Genomic DNA, 21428 nt, shown 5'->3' on the forward strand with positions numbered 1-21428 from the left:
ACTGTTACAGGGTGTCAGTAAAAACAAAACTGAACTAACTGAACTAAAACTAAAACTGAACTAAAGTACCTGGAGTTAAAACGTGGTTTCTGACCCTGTTACATAAGATGAAAACAAAGTTGAATATTACTAAACTGGATAAAAACTGGGAGCATGCTGATACGGTGTTGATGTTGATCCTTCTACCACTGCTAAATGTAGAAGTAGATCAAACCAGATTCTGTAGGTTTCGTTCTGAAATTCAAAAGGTCAGTTGTTCATTTTGCTGGATGTGAGTAGTTTGTAATTTCTTTTTTTACTTCCATAAGGTTTTCTTATGATTTGTTAGTACTAATGACTATTTAAAAAGTCCTTTAATATGCTGACACATTTAGTGCAATAAGCGAGACAAAATACTTGCTCGTATCAGTTATATGCAAAGTGCTAATTATCAGTTGTTGGTTCAGTTTCTGGTATATACCTAAACTTGAAGAATTGACAGGGTTATGTGAAGGTTTGATCACATGGATGAAAATTTTAAGGCATACAAGTTTGTTGTCCAAAGCGGTCTTTTGCATCAACAATTCTGATAGAGAAATACTTCAGATTTATACGGTGCAGCACTGTGCCTTTGTAATTTGGGCCTCAATTCCATTTCCACATACCAAAAAGTTTCAGCAACGTGCTTTGCTGAAAGAATAGACATAAATCCATGTTCGTCTTCCATGGACAAGTCTTGTAACACATCTCCTGGAACTGGGTGATCACGGGAGAGTTTGATTATATTTTTCCACTAGCCTGTATGCTAACAGAACTTGTTTCATTATAATCGTACATTTAAATGATTATAAAATGTATATATTGTAATATACTGAAATACTAGTGAATTATATATTACAAGCTCATGAGATCAAAGGGGTGCCTCTTTACCCAGATAATTTTTTAGCGCTTTCTTGGTTTTAACTGTTGTATTTTTTATCATTCTAGACTTTGATGGGAGGCTGTTTATGTCTGTACCTATTTTCTATTGTCAAATTTAACAAGTTTTTTTAAATTTTACACCCTCGCTTTATTGGTCAACTGCTCTTCTGTTTGCAAGTGGCCATTTAGGCATGTTTAAACAGTTTAAAGTTCAACCTTTATTCAATTTTTCACATTTTTACAGGATTGCCTGTATTTGTGTCTTTGCAGAAGTGCTTCCAAGACACATTTTTCTGTTCTCTTTGAAACTGGAGAAAAGTGAAGGAAATTGAATTAAAAATGATGGTAAAATGACTGAAACTGATGAAATCCAGTAAATATGTGTGGTTTTGGTTTAAATGCTATTGTTTCTCCAGTGCTGTTTTGCGTATGTATTATAGAACATCCAGATAATAAAATCTACTCTTTAGTAGTCGATAAAATACTGGTTTTTTTAAGTTAGAGATCTAGTTTTAGGAGCTACTGAGCAGCTACAACTTTTGCATAAATTAGCGATAGTTTTGGGTGCTCAGTGTCTGACAGATCAGGCCGTATTATTGGACTGTTGCTGGCAGGGGAGAGCTACCTGGAATAGCTAACTTCATTTGCGTTACACAGTCAGCATTGGCTTTTTGTTTGCTTATGTCAACCCATTGAAGGTGGGGACCATTCCAATCTTTATAAAATGTTCTTTTTGTAGAAAGCCAAAACAATATTCCATGTAAGTGAGTTTGCTTTTCTGTCAGAAGAACCATTTGGTCACTTGAGGAAGTGTCCTTGTTTCACTTGCTTTTGGTGTTGTCTGGGGAAAGTGAATGGCGTTTCTGGATCTTTTCTCAAAATTAACATTTAGGTTTGTGCCATAGATGTCTCTCCCTATGCATAACAAATAGGTGGTTCTTCCAGAAATCATCAGTAACCTCAGATGTAACTAGGGAAAAAGGTGGACTTTCTGCAGTTGCTGCATGTGAGGTAGTAGCTAATGCTAGTATGAACTGCAGCCAAAAAATGTTGTAACTGCTGTTGAGTTAATCAGCATAAATTTTGGACAGGAAGCAGAACGGGGATAAATAAAGTTGTAAATATCCATCAAATGTAAAATGTGGCGCAAGCAAGAAGTGGCTATTAGGTGACTGAAGGATATACCTATGTATTAAACCAGGTCAGGACAAATGAGCTAATGATACTGTCTACTTGAGAAACTCTTTTGTTCCTCAGTTCTCGGTCTCTAAAATTTAGATGTTTTTCTACTCTTCCTCCCCACCCCTCTCTTTTCACTTCTGTTTGCTAATGCTTCCAGGCAGGGAATGTCTTAAATGCTGTCCAGTAGAAAGGCCTTACACTGGCTGTAATCTGAGGGTGTCATTATGTTTCAAATAGTTGCAAGAAATATTATAGGAAAATAAAATATCTAAGATAAAAATATAGTTGTTCATTTGTAATAGTCTGTCAATTCATATCGGGGAAAAATGGTATACAAAACATGCCAAGGTTATTGCAGAAAGGCTCAGAATGCATGTAGCTCCTGAGAGCTTCATGTGGAAAAGACAGTGTTTAAGCTGAGATCTCTTACGTCTTGAAGAACACTCTTTCCCTCTTCATCTTTTAAAAGAAGAAAGTAACATGACTAAGGCAAAAAAAAAAAATCTCATCAGGGCCTTTCGGGGCATATTCTTCACTACGCTAATACTCTTATTTTCTGTCAGTTGCAATTCAACTCAGTGTAGGTAATAGCAACAGACCAAATACATCTATGCTACATTTCTACTCTAAATTAAACCAGCCATCTCTTTAACTAATTGCAGTACAGTTTTGTGCTGAAAACTTGTTTTCTATTGATTTCATTTTCAATAGTGATTATGGGAAGGTGTGGGGAAAACTGCATGCAGAAAGTGTTTTAATTATTTGAACATTAGCCAAAAATGATGTCATTTTTGCCTTGTGGTTTATAACCTTCTAGTCTTTTCAGAATAGCCGTCTTCATCTTGCACCTGGAATATAGCCTTCTTCAGAACTTTGCTTTATGATCTGGATCTTAAAACTGCATTGTGCGCAAACGTACAAGCATGGGTTGTACACATTACACACAAAATAATACTCAAAGGAGTATTACCAAAAAACTATGTCTTTAGAGTCATCTTTGTGTTCGTGTTAACCTTGTCAGATTTTACTGTTCCAATATCATGATCTGGATTCCTGAAAAATATGATCTTCAGAAAAGTTTAGTTTTGTTGTGATCCATCTATGAAAATGAATACCTTAGTAGGTTAGATCTTGTTAGGATGGATCACAAACACCTTACTGGGTTTCTCTTTACAACTTCTAAGGGCTAAATGATGATAAAAATTGAGAACTTCGTGAAACGGTAAGAGTCTTGGTGTCAAGTTTTTTTTAAAGGAAAACATAATTAAGGCTCTCATGATAAAATTTTGAAAGTTTAGCAGTGCTGCCTGTGCAACTGCCTAGACCCAAGCTCCTGGTGGCTCACGTGCTTCATTGTGTTCTCTTCCCACTGTTGAGGATTCTTCACAGCACTGTAGTCTCTCACTGAACTTCCTGTTTTAATAGCAGTTACATTCAGCTTTGAAAAGTTTAACTGTCAACTTTTACATGTGTGTCTAATTTTACAAGCAGATGTTGAAACTGAAATGCCAACACTCTCAGTAGTATTCTATTCGTTCTTCAGTGCCTGTGATAACTAGACAGCTAGCAGTGTGCAAACATAGATTGGGGTTTTTGCAAATTTTCTACGTAGGGCAGTGAATATCTTGATTTTTATGACATTGAAATGTCAATAAAGATGACAATATAATAACACTATAATGACTTGATTTCATTGTCATAATAGCAGATTAACAGAACACCATATAGCAGATAGCGTTTAAAGCTAAGAAGATTGTAAAACACAGCACCTCTATTATTTTGGAGGTAGGCTATCCATGTACCTTGTTTAATGTAAACAGTAAATCTGGTAATATTAATCCCTAAATTTTTCCTTGTAACTAAACATTACTATTTCAAGCTCTCCACATGCTAAATACTTGACCAAACAATAATATGTAAATATAGGTTTAAATTTTTTTTAAAACATTGTGACAGAAATGAGCCATAAAATGTGAGTGGCCAGGCTGTTGTGACTAGAAGTTTCTTTTGTATTCTTATGTGGCCATATACGAACTTCTATGCTATAAAGCAATCCTGCAGCTAGATTCCCTTTCTGAATGTCTTTCTACCCAGCAATTCTGACTTCTTGATGAAGAATGCTATTAAAAAGAATGTAATACCAAGGCTGTGCATCTGTTTCTCATTTCAAAACATGTTCTTTTACTTCATGCTTTCTATTTCTTTCTCCTACCCTGAGATTCATTTTTTTCTTTAGTAAGAAGCTGAGAATAAAAAGATTGCTGATAAAATGGGTCAGTTTGTATCATGTACACAAAAGGCTTTAGGAATGCATTAATTTGTCCCTGTTGTCATCATGTGTATCCACATTTTATTTTTAAGTGACAGTATTTATAAAAATCATGGCACCCCTTGCTCTGTAAAATGAAGAATAGAACTAAGGCTGTAGCATCAATGGGAGAGGAGATTTAAATGTATCGGAAAACTGTGGTTTTCAAATTTGGATTTTCCTGACATTATTTATACCAGACATGACAGAGGGAGGGCACGCTACTTTCGAATTCTCCTCCTGAGCTCCGAAAAGTGACCTGCAAGTGAGACAAGGATACAAGTTCCTTAATAAATCTGTATTACTCCAGCCAGCCTTGCTCAGCAGAAGAATTATATCCTTTGGGTTTTCTTTGCTGCTGCTTTGCAATTTTTTCTGCTAGAGAAAATTAATTGTTACTTAGTGACATGTCTTTGTTCTGACTGATAAGTTTATTCCCAGAAAAACAGTCCTGAGGGCTCTTGTGGTGTGTGTTTTTTGTTTTTTTTTTTTTTTTAACATCAGCACTTGGTCACTTGCTTGAGATCCATAATAATCTCTCTCAAGTATTTGCCCTTTTGAAGGGGCGTTATTCAGAATGATCACACTGGTACCAAGCAAAGAGAATTGTAAGAAACTAAAAAAGCAACCTCCTGCCAGCCACGGGCCTTTAGAAATTTTACCTTTCCACACAGCAGCGACAGGGGCAGTGATTAAATCTGGAAACATTTTCTAGGATTTTTTTTGTCTGTTTGACGTCTAGACCGGCTTTATTCCCCTTGACCTGTAGTGTTAGCCTGTGTGGTCTCCTGGCATGTGAATTTGATGAGAGTTTTATTTTCCCTTATTCTTTTTTCCCTTTGAGGTGCGTTCAGTGACTATCAAACAAACCTATGCCACATTACATTCATCAAAGGATAGCTTTCATTGAACTTGTATAGTAAAGGCTAGATCAGGGCAAATTAATGGTATTTTATCCCTTTGGGACATTAAGTCCCTGAAGGTGACAAAATATTGTTTCAATTGCTGCCTATGTTAAGAGTGGGCTTTCTTTGATACCACCACTGTTCAGGTAGCAAACTGAGTGATGCTGCCAGGTTCTTCTCTGGTCCCTGACAGGCTTTATTCTCTGGGCCATGTGGCTGCGATTTTTGTTTTAAAACTAGTTAACAGATATTTCTATTTAGCAGACCGTTCCCATTATGGAAATAAGTAACAGCAAGTGCGCTTTTTGATAAAGTTTTTCTCTTTTCTCTTAGTGCTAGTACAAGAAAAATATTCTGTATGGGCTTAGGTTTTGAAGATCCCCTCTCTCCATAGTCAGAAGTGTTGCCTTAACCCACGTTTGCTATCATAATGCCATGGAAAGTCTAGCAGGGTGACGTGAACGAATTTCTACAGCAGGAGAAAATAAATTTTCAAATCTTTCCATAAAACCAAATGTGGTCATATTAATGTGTATTATTCCTACATGACTTCTTTTAAGTAAAATAAATTTAAAAAGATGCAATTCACTATATCCAACAGTAATGCACGTTTGACTCATGGTTCTGTGGTCTTATTTTATTAAAATTAATGTTTTCTCAACATGCATTTTAAAACAGACTTAATGGGAGACTTCCTATTCTCTTCCATGTTATTTGCAATACATGGTAATTGCAATTTGATTTAATAAAAAAAAATCTTTCAGATGATTCATCCAAAGCTAAAGTTAGACATTTTAAATGTCTGCGTAGTCATGCAGCCTGCTTGATGCGAGTACGTAAGAATTCGTTTACAGTTACAGCCGGGACCATAGAAAGGTTACGCACATCTCTGAAATAAACCAGGGCAGCTTGTACGGGGGCCTCTGGCGGACTGAAGTAACGAACTTACCGAGGAAGCATTACCTGGAAATCCGCGCTTCAGCCTTGAGTCACAGTTCTTTGGAAATGAGGAGCAAGGCATGTTTAGCTGAGTAACAAATCTACTCCATTTAAAGGCTATTTGTTAGACATATTTAACTGTATGTAGTGAGGTTGCACTCAGCTGCCTGTTCTGTTGATAAGATTTGCATAGCCCAAGAGTGTCTATACCTTCCACTAGTTTTACCTCTGGAAAAAGACAATTTTGTGGCGTTGTCCCTGCATTTCTTTGATATGCTGTAATATTTTAAAATAAGGCTACTAGACTGTGTATTGTTTTAACGTACCATGAACTATAATCTGGCCTACATCCCTAAAAAGATGTCTCATAAGCTCTGTATTGTGGTTCCAACAAATTAAAGTAACAGCAGCGCATTTGATAATGCTGATAGTTTTGCAGATTATGTACAGGCAGGGCTGTGAACGCAATCCAAGTTTATAAATTGATGTGTGTATACAGTGTTTCACAAAGAGCCAGATGCAAGAGACCTCTGCACATCTGGTTGTTTTAACAGAGTTTTGGAACACAAACTAGTCATTAAAACGTGTATATATACGTCCACGTTACTTTCACAATATATATAATGGCTAATATTGGGAGGACACATCTCAAATAGGATAGTGTAGTTTCCCAAATCTCTGCGTTACGTTATGAACAGTTAGCTAATTTGTCTTGCTGTGTTTGTCTCGGGAATAAACAAAAAAAACAACAGCCCAACCCTAAGAAATGCAACTAAGCAGTTTTTTCTTTTTTTTTCAGTCCTTTTTTTTCTTTTTCCTTTTTAAATTTCTGATTATATGTATGGATCGTTGCAAAAATATACACGCACACAAAAAAAACTATGTATGGTGAAATGAATCGTTAAACTGTAAGGAAAAATTTCTCCAGATTTAGTAAGAGCACATGAAGTGCAGTTTTTATTGTATTTTTTCAGATATATGAAGCATACATACTTGTATACTTATTTGTATATATATTCATGCATATTTGTATATTTTTAAACCTAAGTGTGCAGTAGATAATTTTGCTGCTAAGTGGACATTTTGCATGAATATCTAAATGAAGATCCCAGCCTGTTTCACCAGTAGACGTGCAGTTCTGTCAGCTAGTTATAAATTTTGAGACAAACCTGAATTCCTGTGGGACTCAATGTAAGAGCTCGCTGGACGTGTTTTGCTGGAGAATGCTGTCGGGCTGTGCAAGTCCCCACAGTTTTAAGGTTCTCCTAGGCCTTTAGGAGTTGTTAAATTAGAAAAGAGCGAGATTGTTGAGAGTAAGTTGTGATTTTGGTTGACATAGATTAATACGTATTGAAACAATTTTCTTCCTCCCTGCCACCTCCCTCAATTTTTTTCTTATTGTCTGAAGAAGGGCAACTGGATTCTTTGGGGAGTGGGAGGGCAGGGGTTGCCTGTTTGTTTTTAAGCCTCAGAGCGAAGCTCGCTTCGTTGAATTGCCTACTTGTGATAGAATGAAACTGCAGTGCTTCCAGATTTTTTTTTATTTTATTTTTTTTCCTTCTTTTCTGGAGGAAGTGAGTTTCACTGGTTGCAGGGAACTTGTCTGTCCAGCAAGAGTGGATAAGTTTAAGGAACGCGTTAGCCATGTAACTTTCTGCTTCTCTCCTAAAATAATAAAGGTGGAACATATACTGCGAAAGAATACAGAATATGTCCATGCCCTCTGCAATAGTATTCTGTATAAAAGAACACTTGGTGCTTTATTTAGAATTGTTTTGCAAGAGCTGTACCTTTCACTTAACTGATACATTGGAGCAGTGTTTTGCTATGTTTTGTGTAACTCAAATCCTTCTTTCAGGACTTTGCAAGTAAGTTTTTCGTGTTGCCCTATCAGCTCTTCTGTTATAAGCCTAAAAATTCGTTTGAGGCAGGAAATCTTAAACCTCACTTCCCATTTACTTCCACCTTTCACCTTTTAGAAATCAAGATGGGAGAAATTATCATATTTTATAATCTTTACCTGTTTACTATACATTAATTTTCTGAGTGTTCAGAAAGTTTGTACTTTTATTTTGTGACCAAAATACGATGAGTCATTTAAATCTTCTTTTTATTGTTATTTTATTTGACAGGTCCTCGACCAGTATGAACGAGAAGGGTTTAATTTCCTAGCTAAAGTTTTTAATTCTTCACATTCCTTCTTAGAAGACTTGACGGGTCTAACTTTATTACATCAGGAGACACAGGCTGCCGAGGTAAGAAAACAACTTTGGATGTTAAAGGAAAAATGTGATAGTTAAGGGTGCCTTGGTTTTATGTTCAGCTGTATAACCATATGAGTAAATGAATCACTGGTAGACTCAAGCATTGCTTTGTGATTTACAGGATGATTTATGTGAGCCATGTGCATATTCCATACAGTGAGATAGGAGGTGTCCTCTTATTGTTACAGGATAAGAAATATTGTTGGATATGAGAGGGGGTTTTTTGTTTGTTTGTTTTGTTATTTTTAAGAGCAGGTGATGCACAGTATGGGATGCATGTTGACAGCCAGTTAGAAACGTGTAGCACTGTTACTAACATTCATTTTATTATTTCCACATTTTGTGAAAGTGACAGTTGTTGCTTGAAAATTCTGGATTTACATGAAGGAAAGTTCCTGTCTGTTGTCTTTTAGGGTGTGTTTCACTGTTGGTGTAAACTGCAGTTGATGCACACATTGCCAGGCCAGCTTTAATCTGCTGTATGCAAGTGCTGATAATAGCCCTGATAGTGCAGAGCCCAGTGTGGGCTAACAACCACAGCATTTACACAGGTTCCTAGGTAGGTTTTGGTATTGGATGTGACTGTATATTAGATGTTTTCTTAAATTATTTGTATTTTTTTTTAATATCTGAATTTTCAAGTATTTCTTTTAAAGAAGAAAATTACTTGTATTATGTGATGTAAGGAAATCAGTTATCATTTTAGGTCAGTCTAAACTGTAATTATTATACACCTTTGTGGATTATAATATGTGGAAAACAATGCTCTTTATTCATTTAGTGACAAAAGTTGTAATGTGGAATGAAATTGAGGTGTGTTTTGTTCTCATGGGAGATACCCTGTATAAAGGGTTGTGGTATTGAATCTGTTCCATCAAAAACAGGTATCTGTCTTAATGTTGTATTTAATAATGATTTGTAATCCTTACTCCCTCTGTAAATGTCTATGCTCCTCTGCATAATTCTATTATGGTATGGTAGTATCACTTGGATGTTTCCAAAGTTGGCTTTAAAAAGTGATTATTCAGTTACTGTAGCCTGTGCAAATGGTATAGCTGTTTTTGCAGCTGGAAATGGCTCAATGGTTTTCCTAATAAGGTTTGCGAGGGTAATGCAGACTTGACTCTCTGTTTCATGTTTTAACATTTTAAAATAATTGGAGCAGATACTGGAGACATTAAACCATAAAATACTTGATGCACTCTTAAATCAGCGTAGTGATACCTCCAGAAAGTTGTACGTATGTGAGAGGGATACAGCAAAGCAAAACAAATGCCCTTTACCAGGTGCTACCCATTAGCAGTAAGAGTCATTGTATTCCGATTGCCATATGTGACTATTAGGCTGCTTAGAAGTCTTTAGTCTGCTAGTGACAGCGTTAAAAAGAGTTATATATATCCCAGTTAGTGATCAGTTATTTTGCAGGTATTAATTCTTGAGTTTTGCATCTTCATAGTGTATGCGGGTGTTTATTTGTAAAGGTTTAGATACTCTTTACAAAATGTAGTCTGCTGCAAGTGCATTGCGACTTCCTAAAGTTCAGTGTTTAATAGTAAAGGATGGAATCGGTGTGCTTCCAAAAATCTTTGAGTTCAGTAGCGAGGTTAATGCAGTGTAGTTATTGTTCGTAAATGGAAAAACAATGCAGTTCTATATAGTAAAATAATAGTATAATTCAGTTTTTCTGATAGAATAAAAAGGTCTTGCTGAATAGAATGTTGATTTTTCAAAACCTAGGATATTTTCACGTTTTTTTATATATTTAATATATCAAGTAAAATGCTATTTTTAATTTCACAATTATATAATAATTCTAGTTATTAAAAATTAACTGGTGTGCAAGTTCTCACAGAAATAGATGTGTATTACAATAGTTAATTCCAGACAAAAATATTTGCTTAGAGAAGAAACCTCCACTTTAGGAGAGAGAGTTTGCACAAAGGAAAGAGAAGGCCATTGTAATACAGAATTAGCCAAAGCAATAGTTTTTTAATGGATCTCTTTATTTTCAATGATGCTACTCACAGTAGTGCCTCCAGTTTTCAGTTTCATTAAATCAGGTTGTATATCAGGTACATAGGTTTCCTTACAGAAAAACTGTTGGGTGACTTGTGGATAATGATTGTTCCGGGCTGAAAGGGATGGTGATGTACACAATAGAGGCAGTTTTGTACTCTCAGTACATAATCTGGGCCAGTTTAAAAAAAAATATATGCACAAGAGAGTGGTTAGAGTACCTGTTCTATTAATTGCTCTTGTATTTTGAGCTCATTTTTCTCATACAGTGTAGTCGGTACAATTTATATTACCGATTTGGAAGATTTCCAAATGGCTTTTCTGACTACTTCTGAACTGCTCTTAACAGAATGTGTTCTCTAAAATTTAGACATAATTTATTTAGGACTGTGTTAAGATATTCTTGATACATGACATTGTAAAGATTGCAGCAAAAGTAGTAAGAAACTGTCGATAAGAAGATACCACGTGTATTAAGAGTTGACGTAGGTGCTCTTTAACCCATAAGTGAGGGAGGTTTCGTAAGCCATGTATGGCCCAGGTTGGTGATTAGAAAATTTGGTTGTTCTGTTGAGAAGTTACTTGACTTTCTGCGCTCTCATTCTTCAAAGGGATTTTGTAAAGGAAGTTTGGGTTTGGAGTCCATGAAAATGGCTTCTAATAACTGAAGACTTTCTTTCTGTCTGGTAAAACTTGAGCAATGCTATTGCTCCAGTGGAATGAAAATAAACTTGTAAAGTTACCTGTCATCCAACAGTAAATTTACTCCAGTGATGCCATAATTTGTTGTAATTCAATATATAAAATCACTGATACGATCAAATGATTTGTTGCTTGCATTAGACTAATACACTTGCATCGGACAGAGAAATGTACCATATGTTCGTATTTTTCTTAAAAGGAACAGTCTTAATGTATCGAGGTTTTTAATTGAATGCTTTTCTCAGGCTGTGGTCAGAAGAGTTGGAGCTTTTGTCATGCTGGTCTTATGCTTCAGTATATTGCATCTGAAGTTAAATCGCCAAACTCTCTTTTTTAACGCACCTAAGCAAATGCTTAGCTGCTTTGACGAAGTCAAATTTGTATAAGTGCTTTAATGAGCTAATTACTGAACTAGTTTTGCGGTGCTCAGAAGAGATTCTGGGTCTGCCATGCTTGTTCTGTAAGAGAGGCCGTGCTTTCCCTTTGCGCTTAGTATAGGCTGCGTTCACCCAGACTAAAGCAGTACAGTTTGCAGGAACATATGCAAGACTTTTCACTTACTAAATATCTTTTTAAGATATTTTATTGTTCAATTTCCTCTCCCAGTGCCATGCTGTTGACCTATTGATAGCATGTTGAAATCCTGTATATGACTGATAGGAATATAACTGTGATTCAGTGTGCAACATGAGAAGGAATCATAATACCAATTTAGTTTGTGGTTCAAATTTGATACTAATCGCAATATTTTTAGTTAAGAGCACCTGTTTCTTTAACATAAGATGCATCAGGAAATTATAAATGTTCTGCATGACTTCCTTAATATGACAAGTTAACCAGTAAATAATAAAATTAGCAAATATTTCTATTCTGTCTTGAAATGACAGTAAATTTCAGGCATCTGCTTTTTCCACATCTGGCTTTAATTTAGGTTCTGTGGAACACTTTTTATTTTTTAATACCAGTTAGATATTTATGTACAGCTTCATCAAGAGTCTCTGATGACACACATGGCTTTGAAGGCCAAAAGAAGCTGTGGGAAACTCCCACATCAGCACTTAGGCCTTGTTTCCACTGGATGCAGTTCACTTTGGGAGCCACCCAAGCTCCCTTAAAAATTGCACTCCTGTTTTCCAGATCACTTTGTCTTCTTGCTCCTAACCTCAACCTCTTAACATGACCTTTGGTCAATATGCAGTCAAGTTTCATATCTGGGCTTAAAGTAGAAAAAGCTTATGCATCTCCTGAATTATTAATCAGAAAGCAGTGACGTTGGTTTGGAGACAGAACAAAAGCCAGCTTGGTTCAGAGCTTGGCAGGGCTGCCTGCTGGTGGTTACATTTCACAGTGCCTCTCTAAAAGCTGCTGGTTTGCTTGCTGTGTGCACCAGACCTAACCCTGTGCAGTATATAGTTCGATGGTATGGAGAGCACTTTGAATTTAGTCCTGTCTAAAACTGAAGCTTTTCTCACGTGCACCTGACTACTCTGTTGAGATTAATTTTTACTGATGTGGCACACTTCTGGAAGTGAAAACTGACACATTTATTAATAAATCCCACAGACATGTTTGTTCTATAGTTGTGGAAGAATCATTATCACTCAAAATATTTTCCGCAAAGCTTACTTCTTAAGGGTACTCATTTTCTTGTTGCCTTTTTTCCTCAGAAATATCTGTCATTGTTCTTTAAGGCCCAATTAAGCCAATTAACCAGGCTTGTGCTTGCTTTAACACCTGTAAGTACTCTTGATTCACAGCGAGTGAAGCACCCATTGGAATGGCTTGCTGGGAGGAGCGTTTATAGCGGTAAAGTGAAATTTTTGCATGAATTCACTAACTTCAGTAAATTGATGTAGTTGAATTTCTCTACAAACTTTTTCAGCTACATCCAGTTTTCAGAAGTACAGATACCTAATTTCTCTCCTTTCTTAATGTGGCTCAAGTACAAATGTCTTACATTGGATTTCAAGTCCTGAATGACATGGATGCTTTAGGGAGATTTGTTTTGTGTGCTATACTCTCTGCTTTTGTCAGGATGAAAGAAAATCATATAATAAAATTTTCACTGTATTATATGACTGATTAAAACACAAGAAGTGGTAGAACTCTTGGAATTGAAAAGGATCGTAGATTCTGGAAGAAATTAAACCACAACCGGAGTTTTCTGAATGAAAGGGATTGTGCTTGTAAAGGTCAGACATTCGTGCCAGCAGGTTGTGATGTGTGTATTATTTTACCTTAGTCATTTTGTATTTCGGTTCCTTTTTCTCTCTCATCATGTGGTCGTTAGCACCTACAGTTTCTGTATCAGCTTTGCTGTCAGTGAGTGAGCCCCATTTGGCATTGACAAGATGCCCTTGCTCTGCTCACTGGTATCCCAAACTGCAGCATTATGCAGATTTGAACTCTTACCCCTTAGAAGGGTAAGTAAAAAAATAAAAATAAAATGCTAGCAAATGCTAGTAAAATATATTGAGCTCCTTGGATAGGGGAAAATACAGAAAACTTTTTTTCATCTGATTTTACACTCAGTGAAGCTTGTGCCCAACCATTTTTTCAGCTGTTTCTTGGAGAAGAGGGCTTAATTGTATAGTAGTAGGCAGTTGGTATTCAAAGTGAAATTTGTGCTTGTCAAAATTTGGAAGAAAGTTCCCAATTTCCAATGTACTTTGCTTCTAAACTGTCCTGCTTGCTTCCGATTCTGCATTATATTATGCAACAAATAGGTAATGTGACTGGTAATGGGGCTGAGCCTTCACATCCCAGCACCCTTCTGTAATGCCCGCACCATTCTGCACTGCAGCTGGAGAGGTCGCAGCACAAAACGTTGCCTTTCACAACAGGTCTGCCTCCAATCCTGATGGAGCAGCAGTATTAAACACAAGCCAGGCAGGCTGGCAGTAAAGTCTTGTGGTATTTTGTTTTTGGAATTGGTTGGAAACAGAGGTGCTGAGGTACTAACAGGCAAACTCCTGTTCTTACACCTGCCATCAGGGTGGTTCAAAAGAACATTTATTAATATGCTGATAGGTGTTTATATTTTTACATACATATGTATAAATATATATGAATATATATTCAAATATATATAATGGATATAAAGAATTTATGAATAACAATAATGTATAAATAGCAAAAAGACAAACAAAACAGAAAAACCCAACTTCAGCAATATTATAATTAACTTCGTTACTTAATTTTTTGTTTCTGTTAACCAAACAGTATTCGGAGTTGGATTTTACTTGATGTTATAAAAATTTGCTACAAGGAATACTATGAATAGCTAGATCAAAATTAATTTTTCTGTGACCCTGGGCTTTTTAATCTGATTCATTTCATGAGATACTCACTTAGACAGATTCAGACCTGCCTTGGAATCTTTTATTGATGTGCTTTCTTTTAGGAGAAGAGTTTTTTGTTTGTTTGTTCTGAGTTTTCTCCTGTCAATTAGTGTCATCAGCTTTCTAAATTCATCAAACAATATTTACAGATCCTCAAATAACGGTAAAAATTTTTGTTTAAAAAAATCCTGTTGAACAGTGTCCACCTGGGAAATGCGTCCTGCTTACAGTGGATTTTAAAATCCAGGTAAATTTCCAGTGCATTCTGGATATTATGCTTTGCTGATACACACATAGAATAGATTGAATAAGTCTGTCTTTTACCACTCTGTTCTGCTGAATCTATGGTATTTCTTCTGTGTGAATTTTGCCAAGGAGAGGAAATTTTCGCATCAACATGAAACAGTTCAAACTGAGTTTTATAGCCTTTGAACAGGCCCAAGAATGGTATTTATACTGATACTTTATGCTGCTGTTTGGAAACTCTTTGAAGAGTTTAGAAATACTTGTGGGGTATTTCTTCTTTTTTTGTACCAAAACATGATCTCTCTGTCTTTCCCCTCTCAACTCTGTGGATAACTTCAAGTTTTGTTATTAATAGTAATCGAATGCTCTTCCTGGGACTTCACTTGTGTCAGCAGGTGATGTGTACAAATACTCATGTTTCTTGATATATTTGAATAAGTGTATATTTGTGCCTTCAGGACAAAGAGGCCCACATGCAGTCATTCTACTTAGGTGACTGCCAGGAGAGACCAAGCGGAAGGACAGGTGATTATAGGGTTGTACACAATAAAAAGATTTCTTTGAGAGTGCTGGAGACTTCAAGGTAGATCTTATGGGTGAGAGCCTGCCAGTCATTGGAGGTAAGACTTGTGTACAACCAGAGCCTGGAGTGTTATAGTTATGAACGTACTTTCATCAGTCAAGCCACATTAATGTTGAAGTTCCAAAGAGATTTTAAAAGCGAGGACAGCTACAGAAAAACTGTCCATATCACTTCAAAAGAATAAATATACATTGTCATAAACATCCTTTGTGACCTTGTCTCAAAACCGTGAAACAGCCTTGTAAAATATTTTTAATTGCAAATTTTGACTTGTAAATGCTGACATCCTTCAATAAAGTAACTACTGAGCAACAGCTTGGATTGACGGATTTATTAAGCTTGTCTAGTTATTAGTCAAATTAATTGAAACTCTTTGCAAATGCAAATGTAAGAATGAACACTTTGGGCAGAGATAGAGAGATGGTGAATATTCAGCATACAGACTTTCTTACCTAAGTTGTTGTTGATATCGAGCTGTCTTTTTAGTTTAAATATATGGGAAAAAAATGAGACTAAAATCGCTAAAAGGAATGGAATAGTTGATGGTTGACTCATACTGACGTGAGTTAGTAACAGCTGGTAATTTATCTTACTTTTTCAAGGATTATACTTAAACTGTGAATTGCTGTCATAGTGCCAAACGTTGATAGAGTTTAAATCTCTCTATAAATTTTCACAGTAAATCTTGAGTAGCTATAAAATAGTGTATATATAGTAGTTAGAAAGTACTGCTCTGAGTAAACTTAAAATTGCATGAGTTTTTATAAAAGGGGTAAAAAGTTATGTAACAAATAGCAGTTAGTGCCTTGTTTTATGTGCTATAAATAAATTAGCCTTAGTAATGTAGCACCTTTCAAGGTGCTATGAAATAGCTGTGATATTAATATTTAGTCTATGTTCTTCATAATGCATGTGTAGCTTTTGAGCTCTAGCTTGTGTAGGTAATAACTCAAAATTGTTTGTCCTCTTTATAAACAGTATTGATCAGTGGAGGTTAGTACTGTTCTATGTCAGACATTTTCTACCAAGAAGGGTCAAAGTATTTGTCTTTCTCGTGCTTCCTGTTTTAACAATATCAGCATCTCAAGTACAGTTTCAAGGGCATGCTAGTTTTCTTTTTTATTAATTAATTACTCTCATTAGATCAGTATATAAACTTGCAATGAGGAATATTTGCACGGATAAAGTAACACTTCAGGGTTATAGGATGTTTTTAGTTGATCGTGAATATAACACAAGAAATTGTAATGTAACTGCTATAAGGAAGCTGTAAATCTGATAAATGGATGGATTTGATGTCCATAGAAACTAGTCATGCCTCTAGAGAACTTTATACACTTAATCACATTTTTTCCTATTGTGTTTCGTAAGGCAGAAGGAGATGTACTCTCTGTTTTCACGTGTAATGGTCCATCACAATGGATTAGCATTAGTATGAACGGTTTCAGTATTCTGGCATCATTTCTTTGCCAGTTTCTGATGTTACTAAGTGAAATATTTGCAAATGATGATCTCTTGAGGTCCCTTCCAACCCCTACAATTCTGTGATTCTGTGAAATGATTTTTGCAACTGAAATAGATAATCAAGCAAGAGGGGACTCAGTACTTCTAAAATGAGTCCCAAGTCTAGGCATATACTGCTATGCCACTGAGGACTTTTGCAATTCAAAGTCTGTGAAGAATTCATAAAAACAATTAAAAACTTCTATTAAGCAGTTAATGAGAAAGCAATGAGGCCCCAGCTGTCACGTGTGGCAGGAGAGGACTGAAAAAGAGTCGTTTCTTGGAGTTAACCTGAGATAGGGCATGAAGTGTGTGCAAGTGTAGCACTACACTGTCACCATGTTAAATAGCCTCCATCCCTCCTTTTCTTTGTCTTTGGACTTGAAGTGCAGTTCTTCTTGTGTAACAAAGGCAAAACCTTTTTCTTCAGGAACATTCCCACACTTCTGATACTTGATCGAGGCAGAAGTGCTGCACATCTCTGTTGCATGGTGCCTTGATCTCATTTGCTATGTTTCGATTTCACCTGCCGGTATATAGGTAAGAAAATAGGCTTGCATGTTTTGGCTGCTCCATTAGCAGGCGTAGACACAAGATCTACTAGTCCAGGCATAAAATGTAATCCCATATTATAGGTGATCAGAGGAATTAAAAACTCAACTAGATTGCCCATGGAGATGGAGGTTGGCAAGTGCTTTTGCTCCATATCCCTAGAGACTACTCAGAGTTTTAAGATAAAGCAGTTCTGAACAGCCATGCCTACGAGCTGATATGGGATCATTAAGTGGCGTGTCGCTTCAAAACATCCAAGTTATGTACATGAATTTCCTATAAATTCTTGTCTAATCTGCTGAGTCTGGCACCTCGAAATTTGTGGGGAGTTACCCACTGAGATTGTAAAATCTTTCTTCATAATTGGATCCAAATGTTTTTGGCTCGTAGCATGTTCTCTCCTTGTACTCTGTTTCCTCTTCTTACTACCAAGAAGGGGACTAGTACTTTACAACACTAACAGTGTTTTTGAGAGATATTTGTTACGTGGCTAGTAAGAGCCACTGGTAACTTTAAACCTTTAGCAGATTTTATACTCAGTCTTCTCAAAGTCTTGCTTAAAGTGGTAAAATAACCCTCCATGTTCTCAGTGATGCACTTCAGCAGCCAGATTGCATCAAAAAGTATCAAAAATGTGGTAACAGACTATAACAATAAAAATAATAGTGTGCAAGTCTACCTTTTACCTTCCCCTCTCACTTTCTTATTACTTCACATATACAGACAAGAGTACCCTGATACATGTAGAAAAATAGGTCATGAAATATATAGTAATTTATTTACATTATTCCACAATTTCTGTATTTAGTTACATTATCCTAATATTGAACTGTCCAGCTGCCTTGGTGTAGAAAATGCCTGGCAGATTTTGATTTAGTTTTATTTGAATGTTCACCCAAACCTACATTCCCATCACCTACCTTTGTCCCTCTGCATCTGCCTGAGAGAATATTTTCGCTGGTTCAAGTGACCTTTGACCAGTGCTGCTGTCAAATTCCTACATCCCTGTTCAATTAAATCAAGATACCATTTATTCCTCTTCTGAATGCTGAACATTTGGTATTTTCCATGTGTTTGGGGCGAGGCTGCAAGGGTCTAGGCAGTGGCAAGCTGCTGGAAGTGTGCCTAACGTACTGTACCCAGTCCTTTCATCTTGCAAAGATTCAGGGTGCCCCCAACTCCCGTCATTGCTTGCCTTGCTAGATTTATAATCAAGACCTGACAGTAATCCTGATGAGATTTACTGAAAGTAAATGCCACTGAGGTCACCCTGTTTAGTGAAGACGGTAACCGTAAGATACAGATGAAAATGAAAACCTATGAATTGTTAAGAGTACTTTTTGTCTCATTACAATTGCGTTCAAGAATCCCTAGAGTAAAGTTTTGGAGAATAATTTTCTAACATTTTAGTAATCTGCACTAATTAAAGGTTCATTTTGTGATTCTATATTAAAAAAAAAATCACAGTAAGTGAGAAACTGAAGTTCTTGAGTTAATGCTTAAAATACTGAGCAAGTGTGTAACTGGAGATGAAACCGTGATCGTCTTGGTGCAGGGCTTTCAGCCCCCTTTCTTTCCCTTCCCAGGATGCTGACTTTTCCTTGCCCGTGCTGTAATCAGTTTTCCTTCCTTGTGGGTTTGGGGATTGGCAAGGACAAGAAGAGTTTTTTCCAAAATATCCTGCTAGTTTTTGCAGGGGAGGCTTTATTAAAACAAAACTGTCTTTTGGGCTAGGCTACAGTTTTGACCTACATATATCAAAACTAAAATAACGGTTTGCAAATTAGGAAATTAGGATTATAATCTGCATGGTTCCTTTGGCGGGTGGGGGGGAGTACAGGGAGGAGTGATAATTCTATTCTCGAAAGATTTTCAAATTATGTTGATTCCTTTTTTTCTAAAGGAAAAAGTCTCCACTAAAGAAGGGAGAAGTAAAAGAACGTAGGAATTAAATCTCTTCCATTCCAGTATGTTTTGTTACAATGAGGAATGAATAGACTGTTCAAGATGCATTCTGTTATTCTCATGTGAAGAATAAGAAATTACACAACACAGACAAACATGCTGATAAACTTTATTTTATAATTAAGAACATAAATTATACAATGTGCATCTCAGTGCAAATGAACAGTTGCAGAGTATATGGGCCCCCTGTAGATTGAGTAAAAAAGAAAAAAAAAAAAAAGAAAAAAAAGTTTGCTGGAAAAATTACTACCAGATGCAGATTTCAATAAACACATACTGTTGTAGCCTTACCCAAAGGTGCTATGAATTTCTTGAAGCAAGTCTGCCTCTACATTTACTAAACCATTGAACCTTTGAATGTTACTGGAGATACTGTATTGTGTAAGTGCTCACCCTTCCCCCTGTATTTAATGTACTTTTCTTGTAGACTTTTAAATGTTGTCCTTAAGAGTACTGAAACGTTAACCATGTTTGCGTTCTCCTGACAACTTATATTTTCTCTGGAAACATCTCCAAAACTTCCCTTATGGAATTGTGTAAGAGAACTTGTGCTATCAATTATCACATATTCAAAGCTCATTGGTATTTTATTATTGTCATCGTTTAGTTTTGACAAGACCTTTCTGTACAAACAGAAGTAGCTTTTTTTTCAACTTGTAAACTACTGTAAGTATAGATGGGACTTTTAATTCATAATAAATGAAGTTAATAACTGTAATGCCAAGAGTTTTTGAAAAATCATGCAGACTTCTCACATTTTAATAGCAGTGATTGCTAATTCATATTCACATACTGACAATGAGAGAGAAAGTTAAGTATCACAAATTTTAATAACAAATCAGCAACATAAGACTTAGTCCTTTGTAGAAATCTTGTATGGAAAACTCTTTGTATTAAATTTTCATAAGGTATTAGGGTTAGGGTTTTTATGAAGCATGAAATAATTTTACCAGCCTGATTGTTTAAACATTTGCATCCATATTGCTACTATAATGCAAATACTGTTGGCTAAAGTTGGCACTAATTTTGCAGAGATTTATAAAACAGACATGGATCAGCAACAGCAAATTTGAATAGCCCTTAAAATGAGTACTAACCATAGCTCTGACCGTCCTGAGCTTTCTGTTTGTTTCTGAATAGTTTCCTGTTGTTTACCCTTTAATGAGTATCTCTACAGAATGCTGATATTTCCTTTGCTCTATTCTAGTTCAGGTTCTAGTAAAGTTTCTTTTTTACAGTCTCTTCTTCGCGAACACATAACTTGGCTTCTAGCTGAAATTTGCTTTGCAGCGTACTTGTTTTGTGTTTATGGAATTGGCTGGAGTCCTGGAGAGCCCACCTGATAGCTTAGCAGGGACAAAAATATATGACCAGTTTCCTAGTTAAAACCCAGGTTTGATTCAGGGATTAGTCATTGTGTGCTTGAGAAGATACAGATCACTTCAGTGATCAAGTTTTTCTTAGCAGTGACTTCTGTCGGTTGATTTAGGTGCAAACTGGAGAAATGTCCTCTCCTTGAAAATGGAAGTCGAATCTGACCTCAGGAAGAGGCATTAAAATTATTCACAAAGTATGTATTTCTTGGTTCATTTTTAAGTTGTGTGAAATCATGTGGGCTAATCAGGAAATGTAAAAGATACATAGGTAATGATACAAGCTGTTACTTAGATAGAGGCAACGTCTAAGATGCTTATTTATTTTTCTGTAGCTGAAATAGAAAGAGAAGTCGGAGAAATAGAGAAGGGATGCAGAAATAAACCTGTGAAGTATATAGTCATTATTTTTCAACCTCTCAAGGGATAGAGGGGTTAAGAGATACCGTTTTGAAAGGGTCTATGTTGTTGAAATGTTTATTTATCTAAGTGTCTACTGGAACAGCGTGCCAACAATAGCAAACCCAAAATGAAAGTTAAAAAGAGAGAAAACTACTACTGGAAGAGAATATGAAGCCATAACAGAGCTATTTAACATTATTACAGTGCAACAGCTGTTTTTGCTAATGTTTCTTGGTAATTTTAAAAA

At 36.1% G+C, this 21428-nt stretch overlaps 1 protein-coding gene across 8 annotated transcripts in view; it reads left to right on the top strand.

Annotated features, from left to right (window-relative positions):
* The window catches only part of ATG7 (autophagy related 7), a 112214-nt gene that overhangs the window by 35232 nt on the left and 55554 nt on the right, over positions 1 to 21428 (top strand). For 6 of the 8 annotated variants that reach the window (XR_013955725.1, XR_013955726.1, XR_013955727.1 and 3 more), the window contains exon 18: positions 8367 to 8489. Coding sequence is in view for 5 of the 8 variants with exons in the window: in XM_080606735.1 (XP_080462861.1) it covers positions 8367 to 8489 (123 nt within the window). In the remaining 3 variants the exon portion in view is untranslated. Of the gene's footprint in view, positions 1 to 1144; positions 8324 to 8366; positions 8490 to 21428 lie in introns of those variants that run through there. The other 2 variants (XM_080606738.1, XM_080606739.1) reach the window with 2 other exon arrangements.

Source organism: Anser brachyrhynchus (assembly GCF_964034855.1).
Source record: "Anser brachyrhynchus genome assembly, chromosome: 10".
Taxonomy (NCBI): Eukaryota; Metazoa; Chordata; class Aves; order Anseriformes; family Anatidae; genus Anser; species Anser brachyrhynchus.